This window comes from Coloeus monedula (assembly GCF_965178545.1).
Source record: "Coloeus monedula genome assembly, chromosome: Z".
NCBI classification, from domain to species: domain Eukaryota; kingdom Metazoa; phylum Chordata; class Aves; order Passeriformes; family Corvidae; genus Coloeus; species Coloeus monedula.
The window spans coordinates 21,321,580-21,342,429 of record NC_138822.1 but is presented as its reverse complement, the minus strand read 5'-3'; the positions used below and the strand labels follow the sequence as shown (position 1 = coordinate 21,342,429).

The following is a 20,850-nucleotide window of genomic DNA, read 5'->3' as shown; positions in this document are numbered from 1 at the left end:
GTCCACAGTACCCACTCATCAATTTTCCAGGCAAATTGAATTTAAAAATAAGTAGATATATTTATATAAGTATATACAAAAAGCCAAATATAACAAACCATTCAGTCTGAGACTTCAGGAAATTAAATTAATGAGAAACTAATGACAGGTTCAAAGCCTAGTCCTTAAGTTTCTTAAATTGCATTTTGCCTGTGCCAGAATACTGATGCAGCCTCAGAGACTCACAGGTAGCTCAGCAGGTGCCTGTCTGTCATCATTATTATGGCAACTATCAGTGCCAGCCAGGGTCAGGTCCTTGCCATACTCAGCACAATACATCAAAATGAAGTGGCAGCATATTGCAGAGAGTATCCCAAAATGATGGACCTAAAATTATTTAAAATTGCCAAAATTGGCAGATTTGATGGAATTAGGACTCTACAGTGGATGCCATAATTTGAACAGTGTGTTTTAAGGGTTCACATTTTAACAAAGCTCGCTAAAATGATGCCCTCCTCCCCCCCTCCTTTTACCCACACCTTTGTGCAAATTACCAATATATACACCCAATATTTTAGCCAAAAGACCACAATGAATAGTTTATCACCTGCTAAAGACAATGAACCTACCCTTCTTCTCCTAGTTATTACATTCCCCCGTGTACTTTGCAGTTTTACAGCAATGGAGCTACCATTAATGATTCTCACAATTTTGTCATGATTCCCACGATACTTGGTATTTTTTTAAAAGATACCATTTAACTAAAATTAAAACAGAAAAGCTACACCTCTAGTTATAAGATTATGAGGAAACAATTGAAAATGCAAAGCCTAGGGTCTCAGAAATATAGGAAACAAAAAGCAGAAATCTTCCACAAAGATTCTCCTGTGTGGGTCTTTCATGCAGGCAATGACAAGGAAAAACATTCTTTTTAAGGCAAAATAATTGTAAACCCACAAAATTTGGCAGAAAAACTCAAAGGAGGCGTTGTACCAGAAACTTCTTATTTTCTGTAAACTAAATATAAAATTGACTCCCTCAACTTGAAATTCTCACTTTCTGTTAAATTTCATAAAATTATTATAAGATCTGAGTTGGGAAAGTTCCACAATTTACCACCAAGTAAAGCAAACTGCTTCTGAAAATAAATCCTTGACTATACTGTGCAAGGGATAACTGAATTAAGAAGCTGAGATGTGTTCATGAATCATGGCTTGAGTTTTTCAATATCAGTAATTAGCAATTAGCAAAACACAATGACCTAACAATTGTTTTTAGTGCTGTGCATTCAAAAAGTAATTTACGTGTAGATATTATCACATGCATGTTTAATTTCAAACCACAATTACACCAAGTTTTAATTACTAAATATTAAGATGCATTCTAACATACGGCTTATGATTTACCATTTGTAATTCAACCTACAAACAACAGAACAACAATAAAACTTAATACATTTGTTGGTGAAACTTTATTTCCCCCACATTTTAATCACTTTCAATTATTCCCCTAGTAATCTATAACACAACAAGGTACAGAAAATGTGTACCTATGTTGCAGTAACTGGGTAACAGTTTCTTTGTATTTAAGGATGATATTGCAGACTCACCCCATTTTTCTTAATATCTTGGAATCACAGACACAAGAAAATGTAGATCAAAAAGCTGCAAAGATCAATAAAATTTTTACTTGATGTGGCACATATTTTAAAATTGCAGCCAAGCTTTACTTGTTTGTTTAATGAAGGACTTCTGAAACACAGCCTCATTTTTATGGTGAGAAGAAATTTGGAATGAAGACCAAGCTTTGGCCACCAAAGTTTTGTAAATAAAAATGATCCTCCTTTTATACCAATTTCATATGTGATGGTCCTATTTGCTCTCTTTTCACTTTGAGTTTCCCAACAAAGGGATAAGGCAGAGCAGGACTGCCTTTCCTGTGCTACCTCCCTCAGCATCTTCAAACAAAGGAGCACCTGGATGGGTACTGCCTGTGCAAGGCTGAATGTTTTCTCTACCTTTTCCTGGGAGAGTGGCAGCTCCTCCCACATGATGGTATGAACATCCATGAACAAGACTGCTTTCGTTGGGTTTTTCAGTTTAATGCCGGAACATCCCGTTTTCACCAAGAGCCTTGCACTTTGATGAAGTGGCAAGCCATGGCTGAGACGACTGCAAGCCATCATGACAGACCTCGCAGCACTGAACATGGAAAGTTGACTAAAAGATATCAATTGAAAACAAATATTTTTGGATATTTTTTGCTTGTTTTCTTTTTTCCTGCTGGCAAAATAAAATTCAGAGGGCTCAGGCAGAAACCTTCACTCCAAATTAAAGCCATATGCTTCACACTGCTCTCCTGCAAGAGGCACGGATGCAGAAGGAGCAGCTGGGCAACAGGTCTCCATAACGACTGTAACCTACAATTTCATGAATCAGTTAGCCCAAAAACTTGCAAAGGAAGTGTAGAGGTGGTACAGTTGCTATATGGTGTAGCTGCTCTATCAACCTCATCATCACCCCCACATGAATCAGAGAAGAAAGTGAAGTGATCGAAAATGTATTTGTCATAAGACAGTAATTGCCCATCAGCTGCTGCATTTCTTTTTGGAGCTCATTGCAATTATTAAGTGCTGTATGGATATAAAGTTTAAGAGAAATGAGATGATAACAAAATAAAATCTTAGAAATTAATACTGCAATAAAATAGTTCAGGGTTTATTTAAATGGTATGTCCTTCAGTGTACAAATTATTTAATCAAACTGCTTTCAGTAGAACTCAAATATCAAACTACCTCTGCCTAAACCAGGTGCTTATATCCTTTGATTTTTTAGAAAAACATTGGGTTACATTAAAAATACGTTCCAGGTCTAGTTTTGCATGACAGGTATGTGATGTGTCAATGGATATGTATTATATTCTTCCTCTCAGGCATGCATGTCCTGCAGAGACAGCAGACTACAGAAGCTGACCCTTACTGAGACCATCTTGTCTTTCTGACAAAGGTCCTTTTTAACTTCTTACTTACTGGTTGCTTCCTGCGATTGATAAAAACTTTCGCTCAGCTTGTGATAATTTCACAGGCCCTGAGCACCCTGACCCTGGAAACCCCAAGGTCAGAAGTCAAGTCTTGTTCTGAAACATCAGTGTGCTTCATATTAAAGTAGAACAAAAGTGAAGAAATATCCACCAGTGTGACAAGAGAAACCGGCAAAATGGTAATGACACCTTGGTCATCTGTTACCCAGGCCACCTCAAGCCATTGACTGAAATGTGATGGAAAAATTCTCCAAGCCTCCTCCAAGCCTGTTTAGGAAACACCGAGAAAGGTCTCCAGTTGGTTCTTTTTCCTGCCCTCTGCTAAGCGTATGTATCTCTGGGCATCTGGTGGCCCAAACAATGTGGCTTTACAAAACCTACAGAAATTCTGCCAAAGTTTTACTTTGGACCCACAAGTTACACCAGAATAACCTAGGTTGAAACACAGAGCAGCTGAAAATCACAACTCAGGAAAGCCAAGACAGAGCAACTGCTCCCTAACCTTCATGGCATCTCAAGAGCAACAGGCACATGCACGCAACATATTTTTTGCCCAAAGATGTGGTTACAGAAGGAGTTATTCACCTTCAAGGTCTCTTAAAAATTTAGTATTTATTGACCAGGTAATAAAATACCTGTGAAAAATGATCAATTCCCAAACGATCTTCAGATCAGGAAAACGAACTTTCTCAAGTCTCAAATCTGTACATGTCATGCATATTTTACAAATACTCTTCCAGGACCAGAGAGAAAATGAAAACTGCATTAATTTCAACAACAACAAAAAAGGGGTTAAGGAAAATCTTAAGTTTTTAAAATAATACAAGTGGTCATGGTCTGGATTGCTATTGCTATTTGGAGCAGCATAGGATTAAAACCAAGACACTCATGCATGCTTAACCAACACACTCATGCATGCTTTTTCTCAACTAAGGCGTTCATCTTATGTTCAGGTTAGATATACCTTAATCAACTTCCAGTTAGATTAAACTAATGTGCTGTAGACAAAAGATGTACACATATGTCTGGTGTTTCCTGTGTCTATAAAACCAGCTGTAATGCTCTGCAATTTACTTTTCCACCATAAACAGGACCCTCACTTTTCTTCAATAAAACACATCCCAATTACACTAGTGTCTTAAAATCACACGAGGAGACTGTAGCTACACTGACAGAATGGTATACAAGTTTAACAGGCAACTTGGTATACCAGCTGGGGTCAAGAGATCTGCCTTTAGAGAAAAGAGTGAAAAACTGACAAACTGGATGTTCAGCAGTCTTGGTACCAGATGTAGAGCAGCTTTACACTGAGCAAAGTTTTTCCTCACCTTATATCACTGCAGAGCCTAATAAATGGGAAAACAGAAGTCTTTCCAGCAAGTTCTGCAGACCTTTGTAGAAAAACTGCAAAAACTGAATACAATTGCCAAACTTCCCCACATGTTCAGTTCCAATCTATATACAAAAAGCTGCATTTGTTATTGTGACTTTACTTTAAAACCGTTCTTATATGTCCTCAGTCTCCTATGTCCTCTGGTCTTTCTGCCCCTTAGCAGAAACTGGTGCCTTTCAGTACATAGTCCAGACAAGAAGGGTCCAGTGCGTTCTGTTTCCCCACAGTCTTTCAGGTTCATGCACACTTGGGACCTTATTGTCTATCTCAAAATGAGAAAAGACACAGTGACCTTCTGGTTGCAAAGAAATCCTGACCGACATGACCACTGGTTCAGTTGTTTCTACCTGGCTACTTTCAAGAAGGTGACCACAAAGAATGGTGAAAATCTGTGACAGTCTTCAGGAAAGAAGGCAATGGAGAATTCACACTTACCAACTCTACGAAGGCAAGTCCACCATAACTGTGAGCAACAAAAAACACATTTTCTGCAGCTGACTGGGAAATAAAATGGTCCCAAACATAAATTGCATGTTCTTCAGGAGAGCCATTATCCTGCAGAAAGAAATTGTTTGCAACAATTATCTTTTAAAAAATGGCAATTCTGTCTAAAAGCAATGTGTTCCTATATGTTAGAATGTTTGTTAAAGATCAAATGAATACACACTAGAATCAAAAAAATAACAGATTCTTTTGTCTAAATAAAGAAAATTCAAGATTGCAATTTAAAGGCAGCAAAACTGTTGCTTTTTCAGTTTACTTTAATAAATATAACAAAAACTATGTATCTGCAAAATTTTGTGTAAATACCATGATGACAATTCTGCTAAACAAAGGCATTCATAAGAACTATAAGCTACAGCTCAGATTTTCATTCTTTTTACAACTCTTTGTCAAATGTTTGTTCAATGATGGCTTGTTGAAAGTGCTTATGCCTTAGACTGATAAAACAAATAAAACCAGGTAGGAACAATATAAATACATAATCATAGAATAATGTAGATTGGTAAAGACCTATAATTTCAGTTTTTACCTTTTTTTTTTTCCATATTATGAGCCACTGAAAACCCGAATTAAGATTAAAGTAATGGCATTTACAGCTACTCTTTTAAATGCTACTTTTTGTGACTGCAGATTATGAGACACAGTGCAAATAAAACACCTCTTGACTGGTGGCAGCCATTACTTTGGAGTTTTTGGTAACTAGGGGACCACCTTTTCTTATTATTGAACAAGACTTTGTCAAAGCCAGCCAGTGTAAGAGTCACAGAAGGCACTAGAGTGACACACACTGATTTTAGTGTACTGTGATCAAAACTCACAGTTGTGTACTCCTATCTTAGAGACTCTTGGCAAGCACCATACCCCTCTATATTTGCATTATTTCTCAGGTTGTTGAGGTCACAACTACAAATTTGGTCTAATCTCAGAATAAGATGCTCTCCTAGGTACCCCACTCCATCAGTATTTCACACACTCAGGATAACAACGCCGGCTCATTCCAGGCTCTTCAATGCCAGAAAGAGCTGATCAGTCAAGGTCATGTAATTTCCTAAAATTTGCGTCCCTTTTCCCTTTGCTCTGCTCCACCAAGTTAATATCCTGAGGTGACTCAGATACAGACAACAAATGCCTCATTTCCTTATGAAAAAGGAAGCACAAACCAGTAAAAGCCACTGGCATCTAATTACACAGTGTGAATTATTGAAATTTATCAAGAATATTGAAGTGATCTAGATCTCAATTCCATTCTGTAACTCAGTTTTGAGGATTTAAGCTCTTATAAGTGTCTAAAATCCGTGGGAAGAGACACAACTAGATAATCTGGTGGATTTTGGCTTTTATTTCTCTTTTCATGCCCTGTTTCCTACATAAGAGTGAGATGGCTGCAAATCTTTATGGATCCTGACTCAAAGTTTTTAGAATAATGATGTGCTTTTATGCTTTTCCACTATGGCAGCAGTGATTAAAAGCCAGAAAAACCTGAATTCCTCTTATTCCTAGACAGAATCTGCTCTTCATTGACTATGACAGAAAGCAGTTTTAACTAATTATGTATCACCTATTGTAAACCACCTCAGTGTGAGAAAGGACTTACTCCAAAACTGTTTGTTGCTGTTTTGAAATTTTATTGTATAGATAGGTAAAGATTCCTTCCTTTGTGAGGAACGAGGGAAGATTTTTAAAAGAAATGACATAAAGAAAATACGAATGACAGACCAGGTATTGAGATAAAGCTGAAGAACGACTTGAGCAGGAGTCTCCTATGTAAAAGTGATGCACTCTAGAATATGTATGGAAAAAGCACATTAAAACACTGGGAAGTTTTAAAATTACTAATTTATAAAAGATTTATCTTCATTCGATACACAGGAGGTACTTGTTTTTCAATAATGATGTTACCATTGATACCCTCACCAGCAATTTTTATCTAGGTACCCAATGCTGTTTTAACATTCTGAGAAAAAGAGGACGTTGTTTCTGCTTAATATAGCATTTTCAGGTTACTTTGTATTTATTATTCTACACCCTGCTGATAAAAGTACACAGTTTTAAATTCCACAAGACTAAAGACATCAGCAAAAAGCTTCTGAACGCAGCCCAAAAAAGCTTTCACCAATCAAAGCATAACCAGTGGTCTAGTAAACCAAATTAATAACTGCACAGCTTCACAGTCCAGTACAAAGACTCAACAGGATTCTATAAAAGCAAAAAGAAATGAGATAGAATGAGTTAAATATAGACTGTAAGTACAGTTTCCTTTATTACTGATTAAAAAAAAAGCCATAAAATGTCAGGATAAACTGGGTTGCTGCACCTTCTGCTAAACCCTAAACAAGGTAAGAAAAGCACTTACGTGTAAGAAGGAGTTTGTAGGAGTCCTATATGTTTAGAAGAAAAGCTCTTTCTTCAGAGCATGTGCTTATTTTTCCCTTTGTAACAAGCCCATATTACAAACACCTCAGACTTGGTGCCAAGTCTGTACACGAAACATCCAGCTGCAGGAGCAGAGCACCTTAGGATTTCAAATTGCACTGAGTCTGTGAGGTTCAACCTCCATTGCCTGGCTTGGATTAAATTATGAGACTGGATGCTGCATTTTCAGTATGAAAGGTGATAGTCTCAGGCAACTGTTGCTTTCTGTAATTTCACTGCAGCTAAATTGAATGCACTTATATAGAACATTTTTAAATTATTTGATAGAGTGGGGGTCTCTTGGTCAGAGTTTACTTAACTACCTATATGAGTGTACAGAAGTGACTGGAGATTAGCCTGGAGAAATCACACTACGCATCTCAAAAGTCACCTCAGGTTGAATGATACCTGTTTCTGGAACAGACTGGAAAGGTGCTGGGAAATTTGAACTTAGATTTCCAGCTGCTGAAATCTGGTCACCTGTAAGAGGTAACTATACGTCAAAATAAGCAGTCTGGTTCTTTGGAGTTGTGGAAGACATAGTTCTGGGTCTCCATTCCTCTGAAAACCGTTCCTCTTGATCAATATATATAATTAGACATGAAAGTAAAAAAAAGACTAAGAACCATATTATGTGAAAAGGCTATCATGCAATGTTTATCTAATACAAAGTAGCCCCAAACAAGGCTATTTCTGGGCCATCCATTGGGCAGAAAAGTGGAGGGAGTGAACTCAGATTTTGGTCTGTCATTTTTTCCAGTATTGCTAGTCCTAGGAGTAGAAAGGTATATAACATTTTAATGGCTGGAGCCATTAAGTATACACAGATAAGCAGTATGCACACTGTGAATACAATATTATATCCTGTTGCATTCAAAAAACTAGGTTAAATTTACCAATGTAATATCACAGTCATTAATTGTTAAATACCAGGTTGGAGTGGTGCAGTAACTGAAGCCTTATCAACTATGCCAGATTCTAACACCTAGACATTGCAAGGTCTGCAGTTATGATGGACTACCTGAGTCGATAACACATGGAATTGTCTAAACAACATTTGCATATTTGTGTAATTATTTCCTAAGGTTAATTAGCTCCTGCAAAGCAGCTTGCCCTTTGAGACTGCTTACTGTGACAGGTTCACATATTTTGTGTTTCAGTGCCAAATTTTCCCTTTCTTTCCCCTTTTTTTTAAGTAATCTGTTGCTAGAAAGTTACAGATGCAGCAAGATCGGGAGGCCTTGAACCACCATCAGCTTTTCTTGGGCAGAGCAGCTCAGATCCCAATCCTAAACTTCTAATACATCAAAATTTTTAAAAAATCACATAAAGGAAAAAAAAAAAGAATAAAACATGTAGTTTTCAGATCTGGTAACCTACTTTGGCTTTTTTTTTTTAAATCAAGGAGTAGAAATCACATTTTTCTGAGACAAGTGAAAAGTGCACACAACTAGGGACATATGCCATACAACTGAATAGCTTTTTAACCATTTATTTGAAGGTGTTTTCTCTAATTACCACTTATCACAGCAAAACAATTTCTCCTTCTAGCTTGATACTTGTAAACAAGTATGGTACATGCGTTAAATATGGGAGAACAAAACCGCACACTGGCTGGGAGGCAGAAGGATGCAGAAGGCTCTGATCTCCTATCCCTGGAGATGTTAGATCTTTCCCACCAGCAACACCTTGACAGTCACATACAGCTTGTCCCATTGCCTCAGGGAGCCTTGGGGCAGGCAAACTTTTGCAATCCCCCCCAAAACTTCCAAAAAATCATTACATTAAAATTCATGTAAGTATAAAAATACCCTGTTACAACAATACCCATCATGAGTACTAAATAATGCTTATCACTTGCTGCATTTTTCTCATCCCCTTTGCAAATATTTGCTTTACATGAGACAAAAACCTTTTCACTAGAGTGGAACAAAATGAAACAACATGATGGGTTACTATCACCCAGGCAGCTCCAAAATTTCAGTGCAGGACATGGTCTAAGAGGCTTTTGTCATTGATTAGGAACTTATTTAGTGACCCCCAAAACCAAGATTCTCCCAAACCAGACACTGCTCCTCCCACCCCTCTTCTGGTGGGAGACACAAAAATCAAAATTTATCGGTTGAGAGAAGAAAAATTTACTGGAAACAGCAATGAGATAAGAAAACAAACAGCAACAGTAATGATATTAATAACAAAAGTATACAAAAAAGAAGGTGATTTACATGCAAAAAAATGCTCACTGAGGATGAGCTGACCCGGTGTGACCCCGTGACAATCCACAAAATGGCAGACAGAGCCTCCTCACCCATGCTTTTCTTTTGACCACACCCTGCACCCCTTCTGGGAAGTAAGAATCCCTCATTTTTGCCCTGACAGTGACAAGAGGTGATCTAGAATAATAACCTAGACATGCCCACATGGGTCCAGGCTCCATGCCCTCACAGCTACTACATAAACATTAACTCTGTCCTGGCTGAGAACCAGGACAGCTCTGAGTGCAAGAAAGCCATAACAGAAACAAAAAAAACCAGTCAGCATGTGATTTCCACCCCCAAAGACAGAAGATAGGTTATTACAGCCAGAGAAGAGGATGAAAATAAGGAGAGGATATAAACTGAAAACAGGAAAAGAAGTGAAAGCAAGCATCTTGTATTAATGTATTTCTGCAGCATGAGTATGTGAAGACAAGACTTGGAAGTGTCTAGCTCAGAACATTTAAGATTTTGACTTTAACTGAGAAATTCCAGTGTATTAGGAAGCACCCCATCTATGCAAAAATCTTTCTTACCTCTTCAATCACGGAGCTGAGAGAAATCTTGCACAGTTATTTGGGAAAGGTTCCCTGCTTCAGTCCGAGTGGTCATCCGAGACAGCAGGACATTTTATTAAGGGTAGGAATTGTATTTCTGCTTTACTTACTGACACGGGCAACACTAATCTGGACACTACATGTATGGAGATACATAAAAGTGAAGATGGGTTGGCTCTTGCACAACTCATAAATAACTGGGCTTTCAGGAAGCATGACAATAGCCATGCCATAGAAATATCTTCTATACAGGGGCAATTGCAGCTGTGTGAAACCAGACAAAAGGAGGCTGCAGAAACAAACACCAAGACCATCTCAGCAGCAAAGCAGTTGTGAGTGGGGGAAATAATAGTGGACAAAAAGTGACAGTGGAGGCAAATTATACCAAATCTTAAATCTGACAACATGTATCTAAAATTCAGTTTAGCAGGTCATGTAAGGAGCACAGGAAAGAAAGGATGATGAAGACTGAGGAGTGAGTCAAGCAAGTTAATTTTAGTTGTTGTGTCCTGAGTGAGAAAGACAACTTGAGAGAAAACAAGAGGAGAAGAAATGAAATCATAGACAGCTGATGCTCTGGCCTTGAAAGTCTGAGTAGAGGATACATTTCTTTCCTCCTTTTATGGGCTCTGTATGGATTTTATTTGCATACTTTACCATATTAAAACCACAAAACTCAGCAGGATTTGATCAGCTGTGCAGAGTGAGCTCATGGTAACCAGTGTCTGGGGTAGCTCTATGGAAACACAGAGCATTGAATCTGCACTGGTTCAACACTAAAATCATGTAAATGCATGTGAGTGATGTTATTTTATTCAGCATCTGTATTCAGAAATTCCTTACTTATGACCTTAGGGATTAAATCATGAGTCTTCAGATGTAAAATTGCCAGACTCTTCCACTTGCAGGAAGAAGTGGTGAAATAAAAAAGTATACTATCTTTTTAAGGGCACTTTTTCAGGTGGGGGCAAGATACATACTCTGGCAGTAGGTAGCAGCCAGTTTTGAGACAGGAGAGAACAGGTATCACAACAGCTAAGTCTGGTCATTTGTGGAGTTGCAGGATATAAATAGCATAGCCAAGATTGTTATCTGGCACATGCCTTCAGAAAGCAATACAGCAAAGTCACTTAAGGTTGCCTTTTTTTTTATTACAGATCACAGTCTTATTCTTGACAAACTTGACACTTGAAGTGTTTCTGTACAATTTCTCCTGCCTATTTTATTTGTGAATTGGGCTGGTGATGGAAGTGTTCCCAATATTGCTTATGAAGTAAGCAACATGTAATGTTGTGTGCATAGAGTCAGCAGCACAAAGGAAGACCAGAATTCTGACATAGTGCAGTTAAATGTACATGATACTAAGTTAAGGGTAGTTCCTCCACCAAAACTGCCAACAAATTATGAGGAAAGCATGCAATCTCAACACTCCTGCTAAAGGAAGAAGTATTCCATGAAACATGCAGTATCTGACACATCAAACAGCCAAATAAAAGATGTAAATAAAAAATGTATTTGGTGGACTGACACAAAATTTTAATTGCCTCCACCAGTGCAGAGAGGATGAAGGGCTAGTTTGGGAGAAAGTGGTGATACCAGCACTTTGCTATGGTACAACTGCTGAGATTAGGCTTAAAATTACAAGTTTAAGGTAATGCAAGACTGATGTCTAGCCATGGTTTTTATGCTATGTGTTTTGGCTCCTCTCCAGGGCTCCTGATCTCCCCAGCTCCCACCACAATTACCATTGAAGATGACTTCAGATCCTGCCCCACTTTTCCCCACTTCAAATGCAAGCTGGGCTTTCCCTGATGAGAGTGGTCATGAAATAAAATTCAGACTTATGCTATAAATATATGTATATGGGAAGAGAGCAACATGCTAGGACAGCAGGAGGGAGTTACTTCTCCCCTTTATACTCCAGCATTATGGCACATGAGAGAAAAAACAAAGCAACTCCAAGACAGAAAGACATTCTTCCAGCTAAGCCCTTGATCACTACAGTTCCTAACCAATAACCTAGAGCTACTTCTGGATTAAAAAAAACCCAACCCACTCTCATCTCCTGTTTCCAAAGTGCACCAACCATCTTTGCTGGGTGAGGAACAAGCTGGAAATCAAAACCATCTTTCCAGTCTTTTGACTTCAAGACCTGACTCCAAGTGCTCACTTAAATTATTGCAACAGGCCTGAAACCTGTTTAACAATGGCCTGAAACCACAGAGACACATTGTCAGTGTCCACAACCATTTTTTAGAGAGGTGTCAGTGGTCTCAGCTGCATTATTGTATCACTGATGTAATACTGTACTTCCTTTCTGGCAAACGCAGGCCTTCACAAGAGGCCTTTGGAGGGCCACCACGTCAGAACCATGCTGATGTTATATGATACACGAGCATTTTAAGAAGGCTGGTGCTGCAGATGGAATTTCTTAGTTTTGCATTGGAACTGAGAGTTAAGCAGGGTGAGTTTGGACACAGATCTGTGCAAAAATAAAGACAGCAGCAAACGTTGCCCATGTCATTTACTCTACAATGACTGACCCTCTCTGCATGGTGAATACCTTCTACTGCTCTGCTCAAATGCTCTTCTTATTTCTTCAGCTTTTTATTTGGAAATTCAAGTGACTTTATAATCTGAAAGGGTTTGCTGTTTATAAAGTAAATCCCAGATTTCAGGCTAAATTAATTAAGTCTCAGATATTATTACAGCATCATCGCCCTGGTTAAAGCATTGGCTTGTCAGCCAGGGTAAGGCAGTTTTATCAGGCTGTTGTTCCAGTTTGGATCTTCCCATTATTGCTTCTTAGGCTGCACCAGGGGAAGTTTAGGTTAGATGTCAGAAAAAAATTCTTCACAGAAAGAGTGATGGGACATTGGAATGGGCTGCCCAGGGAGGTGGTAGAGTCAGAGTCCCCTGGGTATGTTTAAAAAAAGACTGGACATGGCACCCAGTGCCAAGGTTTAGTTGATGAAGACGTGTTAGGTCATAGGTTAAACTTGATGATCTCAAAAGTCTTTTCCAACCTCGTTCATTTTATGATTCTGTTGGAGTCCAGCATGTCTTGCTATCACCACCCAACTGTTGAGTAAAGTGCAAGAAAGGAGACCAAAACCAAGAAAAAATCAGACAAAATCAGTTTCTCAGTGGCTCTTAATTATGACCTTCACAAATAAGTTAGTTATTTTAATATTAAGAAAAGAATGTAATGAAACACCAATATGACATTTGTCTTTTTTAGTCTGGGCATAAGAACATTGCTGACTCACTGAGATGAAAAAGGTGCAGGAGAAGAAAATAAATAGGAGGAAGGAGAGTAATTATCAGAGGAGGTTTTACTTACAAAAAGAAAACCTACTTTCCCTTTTAGCTCTCTGACAGACTTGCTGATTTTTGTGTATTTTTTCTCTTTTCCACATAATTTGCAGGGTTCCAGGCAAAGGAAGGCTGAATTTGAAGTAGCATGTTCTGGCAAAAAGCTTGGAAATCCTTCATGGAGAAACTCCTCAGATTGAAGATGTAATAACAATTCCTCAGACCTGTCCTATCTACATGGTCGTACCATACCTGTGCAGTTCATAAGAAAATCCCCATGTGATGATGATCTAAGCACATCTACCAATCTGTGCAGGTGGACTCACACATTCTAATTTAAGTAACAACTACAGCAGCTTGGCCGAAGAGATTACAATTGGCAAAAATACTCAAAGACTGGGGCAGCTGCATTTCAGTACTGTTATGGATACCTACATTTTACATCTTTTTTTACATCTCCTTGTACTTTTTTCTTTCCAAACTACCCAATCTCAGGGATCAAAATTCTGCCTACAATGTATTTCTGCCTAACATAACAAACTCCATCAAACACAGCCGTTTGTATGATCAAATTATGGAAATAAAAGAGTATTTCTTGAACAAATCATCAGGTTGTATCTTCACAAATATCTTCCTTAGCAACTATGTTTCTGGCAATTAACAGATTAATTGTGAGGGCAAGTAAATAAAAATGAATACAATACTTTTATAAAAAGAACTATCTTCACAAGACAGAGAGCTCATGATAGTCATTTAAATGATTACACGCATTTTTCTCAACACTAAAAGCAATTCCTTTGGAAACAAATGCATCTGAAACATTCAAAAACTCTTAATGGAAGTCATGCAGAAGTGTTATTTTTCTATTTCCTATAGTACTTAAAAGCCTATTTTACTTTCCTGTTCTTTCAATCTGTTTATATACTGTAATGAGAAACAGACCTTTTTTTTTTACCATGCTATTGCAAGAAAAATACCATTTTTGCCAAGAAAAATGCAGCTTTCCCCACCACAGGAAACAACGAATCTACACAAACTTCAACACATTTAAGTAAAATAACAACTCAGTATTTTCATTAACAGCTATGGTTTCAGAACAAGCCTCAGCTGTAAAGTCTCTGTTAGAGAGTTTATATCTTTTGTGTGAATTCAACTAAATAGAATGGCTTTGCTCTGTACTGTTCTTCACTTCTCCATCTCTATTTATTACACTCAAGAGCAGTTATTAAGTGAAAGCAAGATTTCACACACTCAAAGCTATTTGATTTCTCTTAATAAAGACCGCAAAGTGCTCAGTGCTTTACGTAAACTGATACATTACTTACTTAATGCACAGTTATAAAGATTTGCTAAAGTGCCTTAATATGTAGAGGACTATAGTTAATTGTATTTGAAGTAACTGTCATTAGCTTATAAAGTAATTATCTAAAGACAAACACAATCTGAAATTCAGATTTGAATCTTCTGTTGGTTCTCCTTTCAGTAAGCTGAAAAGTTGAATGTTTAGCTATTTAACCCTGTTTCTCCTAATTCTGCTTCTCCATTTTCTGCTGCAGATTCGCCTCTGTTATTTTTGTTTCACAATAATGTACCCGAGGAAATGATCTTTCATCCCAGTGAGTTGCTACACAACCTCAGAACTTGCCTGTCGTACCTCTGTCTTGAACTCTGTGATTCCCTCGTGTTGATTATTCCATTAAAACAGGCTCTTTTCCACACAGATTAGCAAGGCCATAGGCATTGCAGCAGTGGTGCATCACTGTCGTTGAACATCATTAGATATTAGATCAACAGCAATTTTCTTCTAACACATTGCAATTTTTTTTAACAACTCAAAACATCCAATTACATAACAGACAGCTTGGCTGTATTTTAAATTAGCACAGATGCTAAAGCCAGGAAATGTAATTCTCAGGGTATCAGAACAAAAGGTTCAAAGTAAAAAAGAATTCTTATATACCGTAAGATTATCAGGACTAGACTGTCACACTGTGACCTTCCTGGCGTCTAGCTAATCTGACAATATTTGGCAGAGCATTGTTTCAAATCAATAACTAATTAACAAAGTACAAAAGAAGTTGTACTGTTTTTGAGCCTCCTTGTTAAAAATGGCTTTTGGTTGCACATGGGCAGAAAGGTCACTTTTATGACATCTTCAGGAGTCTTTCAACACCTTGCCACTGTCAGATTAAATTACTTTTAGCAATTAATTGTCATAAATTAAAACAGAAGCACATTTGTTACAGCAGGTTGTCGTAATGACATAGTGAACAGTTGTTTTGATATGAATTTTTTCCACCAACCCTCTATCATATCCTAATTTTTTTGGTTGACCTAACTGGAAAATTGGGAGCAATCTTGTAACTCAGGCTGCATAGGCCAAACATTGGGCATCTTATTGAGATTATAGACTGAACAACAACAGAACAGAAATTCCACTAAAGATCCTGAGTATACGTATCTTATATAAAATATGTACTCTGTGTCTATGCTGCTGTGGGGGGTAAGAAAAATAACCCCTCAAAAAATCTCAGGGATGTCACTTTTGTTACTGTTACAAATGGTCCTTGATACCGTGTTAATCCATTATTAGAAAACACCATTTGTTTGATGTATTTTAAGACAAAGATTAAGTGGATTGAACATCTGCAGCCTTTCCCCATTCAAACCATTACTTAGTTTCAGAGACTTGAATCTTATTGTGATTTAGTGAAAAAAATTTCTGTTCTTTTACTTTCTTCTGTTGAACTTCTCTGTATCACAATGACATGTATTGTCCATCTTACAGATTAGTCTTTTAACATTTATCATCTCAAGTCTGAGTTAGCTAAAAACCATTAAATCAGGATGAAAACAGATAACAATCCTAACAGAAGTTCCCTGGATAAACAGGAAAAGAGAAGCAGGACAGACTCCATCCTGTGCCACAGAAGAAAAAGACTGGGCAGAAGAATGGACCTGGGCAACTGCAGGATCTCTCCTTAATGGTGTCAGCAGAAAAGCTGTAACCCCAGGAAGTCTCTGGGTAACTTGTCTCTAGTCCTGGTTGCCCTGTAGGAGCCGATTAAGCAGATCTTCAGGATAACTGAGATTCTGGAAGAGCTCTGAGAGCTCTTAAAATGAGCAGCAGAACACTGTTTAACAATCTGTGTTTAACATATTTTTCTTTTTTTGTTGTTAGCTCTATTAGAGCAAAAGCTTCTATACTAACATATTCTAAACCTTAAATCTTGTTTGCAATAAAAGATGAAAATGAGTGGTAAGAACTCACAGCTGCCAGGTACCAGACATCTGGGAAATCCTGCATCCTGTGATCCTGTTCAGTGTATCCTAGTACAATGACCAACTACCCAAACTGGCTCTACCAAGCAGCATGGACTTGTTTGGAGGTGGCAGCATTCACACAAAACTGGACAAAAGTTTCTTAAGTAACTTGTAACTCTTCATGAACATGGGCACAGGTATAAGAGATGAAGAGAAGCAGAGTTTCTGTACAAGGGCTTCAAGGCAACCTGTAGATAATGCACTGGCCTGCTGCTAAGATTTGGGTCTCACCTTAAAAACAGCAGTCTAGACAAAGTCTTCTAAGAAGTAGCTGTGCACAGGCTCAATTAAACCACTGTTTGCTGATGCTTTAACAAAGTACAGCCTTTTAAATTCTGTCATGTCCATCCACTTCTAAACACACACTTAGCAAATAATCAATTTAAATGTCACAGAGTGTTTCTACTATTTCTGAGAAAAACCTCAAGAACTGCTTTACAGTTTAAAATGAAACCTTGTGGACTCAAATTAACAATGTAGACAAAATCCTGATGAAGATATACCAAAGAAGAGGAAGTAGGAGGGATGTGGGCAGGACTTGTATCCTTTCCATTATTCCAGAATGGTCATGCTAAAAACATCTGGACAACATCTGTGAAAAAACTCCTGCTGCTATTCTGCTTGAAGGTCCTTCAGCAAATTCAAGATAATGTTCCGTCTTGGGGAAATTCTTGATCTCTGAAGAAATCATGAATATTTGCTCAACACCCCAGTGTTAAAAATGCCGAGAAATATCAGTGCCTGTGTGTAGGGGTTTGTATCTTTGAAGTTGCATTTCTGTAGCAGTACTTGTGCAAGACCACATTCCTTCAACTACGCTGATAGCTCAGTAAGCCTCCTGGTCTAAATCACCTCTTCTTGTGGATGGCCAGCCACAACCTCAGTAGTGCTAAATGTTCTGAGACAGTGAAATCTTCCTCTCTTCACAATGTCCACAAAGTCTACCCATAGACCAAATACTACTTTGAGAGCTGAGGTGAAACTTAGTAATGTCAAAACACTGAACTACATCAGCTGGACAGAACCTCTGAGGGTCACCTAGTCCAATTCTATGCTCAAAGCACTTTCAGCCAGGACTGGTCACAACTGCTGTACCTCATACTTTCCAACAAAAGCAAGAAAGAGGGAGCTCTATAGTTCTAGTGTCACAGAAGTATAGAAACATACATTGTGAAAGCTCCCCAAACTTTGATTCAAAGGCACTTGAGGAAGAGTGACTTTCCACTCACTCCAGAGAAGTCCTGAAGACAGCTACAGCACTTTGGACATGAAATAATTTATGTTACTTTCATGCCACAACATTTTCTTTCCAACTTTTGTATGCTCTGTGGACCCATAGTACAACTGAGGCAGTGGTCATCTTTTACCATCTGTCTTTGCTAGTCTAGCAAAGCTGAACTCTGCCGCATCACTTTACCTTTGGGTAGAAACAGCTTTATTCATGGTGTTGTTAATAAATGATGTCATGGTTATTTACCATCACCATAACAGAACAGCAACAGTATCTTAACTTCTGCTCTAGTGATGACACTGTTTGGTGCCCAATTAGACAAAAATCAGTTTACTTGTCAGCCAAACTCTGTAAATCAGCTAGAGTAGTTCAAAACAGAAAGGGAAAGGAAATGGTAAAAGAACATAACGAGCTAACAGCAAACAGCAGCAGAAAGGTATTTCAGACAAGTAGTCTCCAGGATCAAATCAAATGCTGTTATTTTAAGATCTATCACAGCCATAACTCATTTGCTCACTTAAGGCAATGCAGTCAGAGCCTGTATAAGGTCAGAGCAGCATGCAGTGTCTGAAACCTTGACATAGCCCATTGAGGAGAACTTCACACAAAATCTTCACCGGTATGGAATTTAAAGATAATCAACAGGCATTAAATGTAAGCCTACCCTTTTTTGGTAACCAGTGCAAGGGTTGCAATAACACAATCCTGTTATCAAATGTGTTTGTTCATTTTTCAAACAGGAAAAGCGGAGTAGCTAGAGAAGTAGAGAGGTGTCCTACAAAGTGGAATGTGTGAGGTCAATGACGTATCAAAGGGTGAGGTCAATGACGTATCAAAGGGTAAGGCCACAAAATTAATTGCAGAACCTAGAAATCTTTCAAAATTACTTAGGCAGCCTAAGCTTTGCTAAATTTCTTCATTACTTTATTTGATAACTTTGAAAGAATTCCTCAGCAAAATAGATCCCCAAAGAAATAAATATCTGTCGTCTTAACATCTACATGCAATTAAAGCTTCTCTTCCCAGGTTAAGAACAGAGTGGTTGTGACACAGTTAAGTGATAACTGCCCACTTTTATAGGACATAGACTGAACTGGCAAGATCCATGAATCATATTATTCAATTACACAGTAGGTGGAAAAGATAGGAGATAAGAATGAAGAAATGTCCTGGAAGGAGGTACCAGTCCAAAAGAACAAACACACTGAGATGCATATGAAGTATCAGCTGTATAGCCTGAACTAAATATATTTTAAATTATTTGCTGTACTGTATAGATGGATATACTGATTAAATCTTTACTTTTAGGAAAAAGAAAACTTTCCAGTCTCATGTATGCTACATCTGTCATAGCCCACATTATGTCAGAGGTCATTTTACACAGTCTACAGGATGCCAAACATGCAAGAATGTGAGTAGCTTTTGTATGCTTTGGCGTAGGTAGATTTGTGTGCATATACTTGCACATGTACTTGCATGATACTTTTCTCACTCCATGTTTTTGCTAGAACTACCAGACAAGAAGATCTCAAACTGCTGCTTAAGAGCCCAGAAAATCTTCAGTCTCCTCAACACACACAACTCTTCTAAATTCTAAAGACACATCAATCTCACTTTATTTAGTAGTTTCTCTCCAAGCAGTGCCATCTATAGGGAAAACAAACAAAAATTCAAGTCTTACGTGAAAATATAGAAAATATACCTCACTGGGTATCGACAAATTCGTTCTTGCCAAGCACTGATCAAAAAAGACAGAGAAAGAGAATAAGAATCAACTGTTAAACAATGGAAGTGTAGAACAATGTGTCTGAACAGCATGCAGCCCATTCAGGCGAGAAAACCTGCTACCAACACCACTGACCAAAAAAGACAAAAGCATTTTTTATCGGTTTAGAATCCACTTTTAGCCAGGGAGATAGAGATAAAACAAGGATTCAGCTGAGAGAAGAATGGGAAGATTTCCCAAAATTTAGATGAGTTAATGGCTGGAGGTAATTGTAAAACAGACTACTTTAGGAATGACTTCTGCCTGGACATTATGGAAATGAAGTTAACAGCTCTGAAGTTGGTAAAACCTAGTTCTTGGGGAGTGCTGATTGGATACGGAGTTCACTAAGGCATAGCAAAACCAAGTGAACAGTTCTCCTAAGAACTCACAATAAGGCATATTTCTTTGCCTGCAGAGTGATGACAACAAGCTGATTAAAAGACCAGCCTTGTTCTTCAAGATGTAAATAATTCAAAATAACATCACACAGTATATAAATTCACAAAAAGTGAGGATTTTAGTTAGTAAAATCCTTAACCTGTAAGGACTTTAAAATTAAAATAATTAATTGCTACAATACTTAATTTTTCAAATTTCAGCCACGTATGAATTGCACAGTAGAACCGACATTTCTTCCTGGGCAGCTTACTCCACATTGTTCCATGCCTCTGTTTCCTACACTTTGTTTTCTGTAACAGATGAGGTGAAAACATCCTTGAACTTACTGTGCATCCTGTAGCCAGTTCCCTGTCTGCTGACATTCAGTTCCTAGACTCCACAAATGTTTTTTTGACCTCCATGCACTGCAGTACAGCCCTCATGTCCTCATGTCCTTCTCCAAAACACATAAATATTTCTAGAGGGGTTTGGTGGGGTGGTATGTCTCCATAGAAAAGCATTATTTTGCTATAAGGATATAAGATAGCTACAAATATTTACCACAGATATTAACTTTTATCATCTCTCAGTATATCAAGGGTCTTATAGCTGACTCGTCCCCAAGAAAAAAACGTGAAGAACTTTAAAGTTTTGCAAAAAGGTATACTGCTAAATTCTTTCTGGCAATTTTCCCA

The 20,850-nt window shown here is 37.9% G+C and overlaps 1 protein-coding gene across 2 annotated transcripts in view; it reads right to left on the bottom strand.

Moving 5' to 3' along the window:
- The window catches only part of ARB2A (ARB2 cotranscriptional regulator A), a 264,440-nt gene that overhangs the window by 103,239 nt on the left and 140,351 nt on the right, over positions 1–20,850 (bottom strand). For both annotated transcript variants that reach the window (XM_082301823.1, XM_082301824.1), the window contains one exon: positions 4,847–4,966. In XM_082301823.1, coding sequence (XP_082157949.1) covers positions 4,847–4,966 — 120 coding nt within the window. The remainder of the gene's footprint in view (positions 1–4,846; positions 4,967–20,850) is intronic.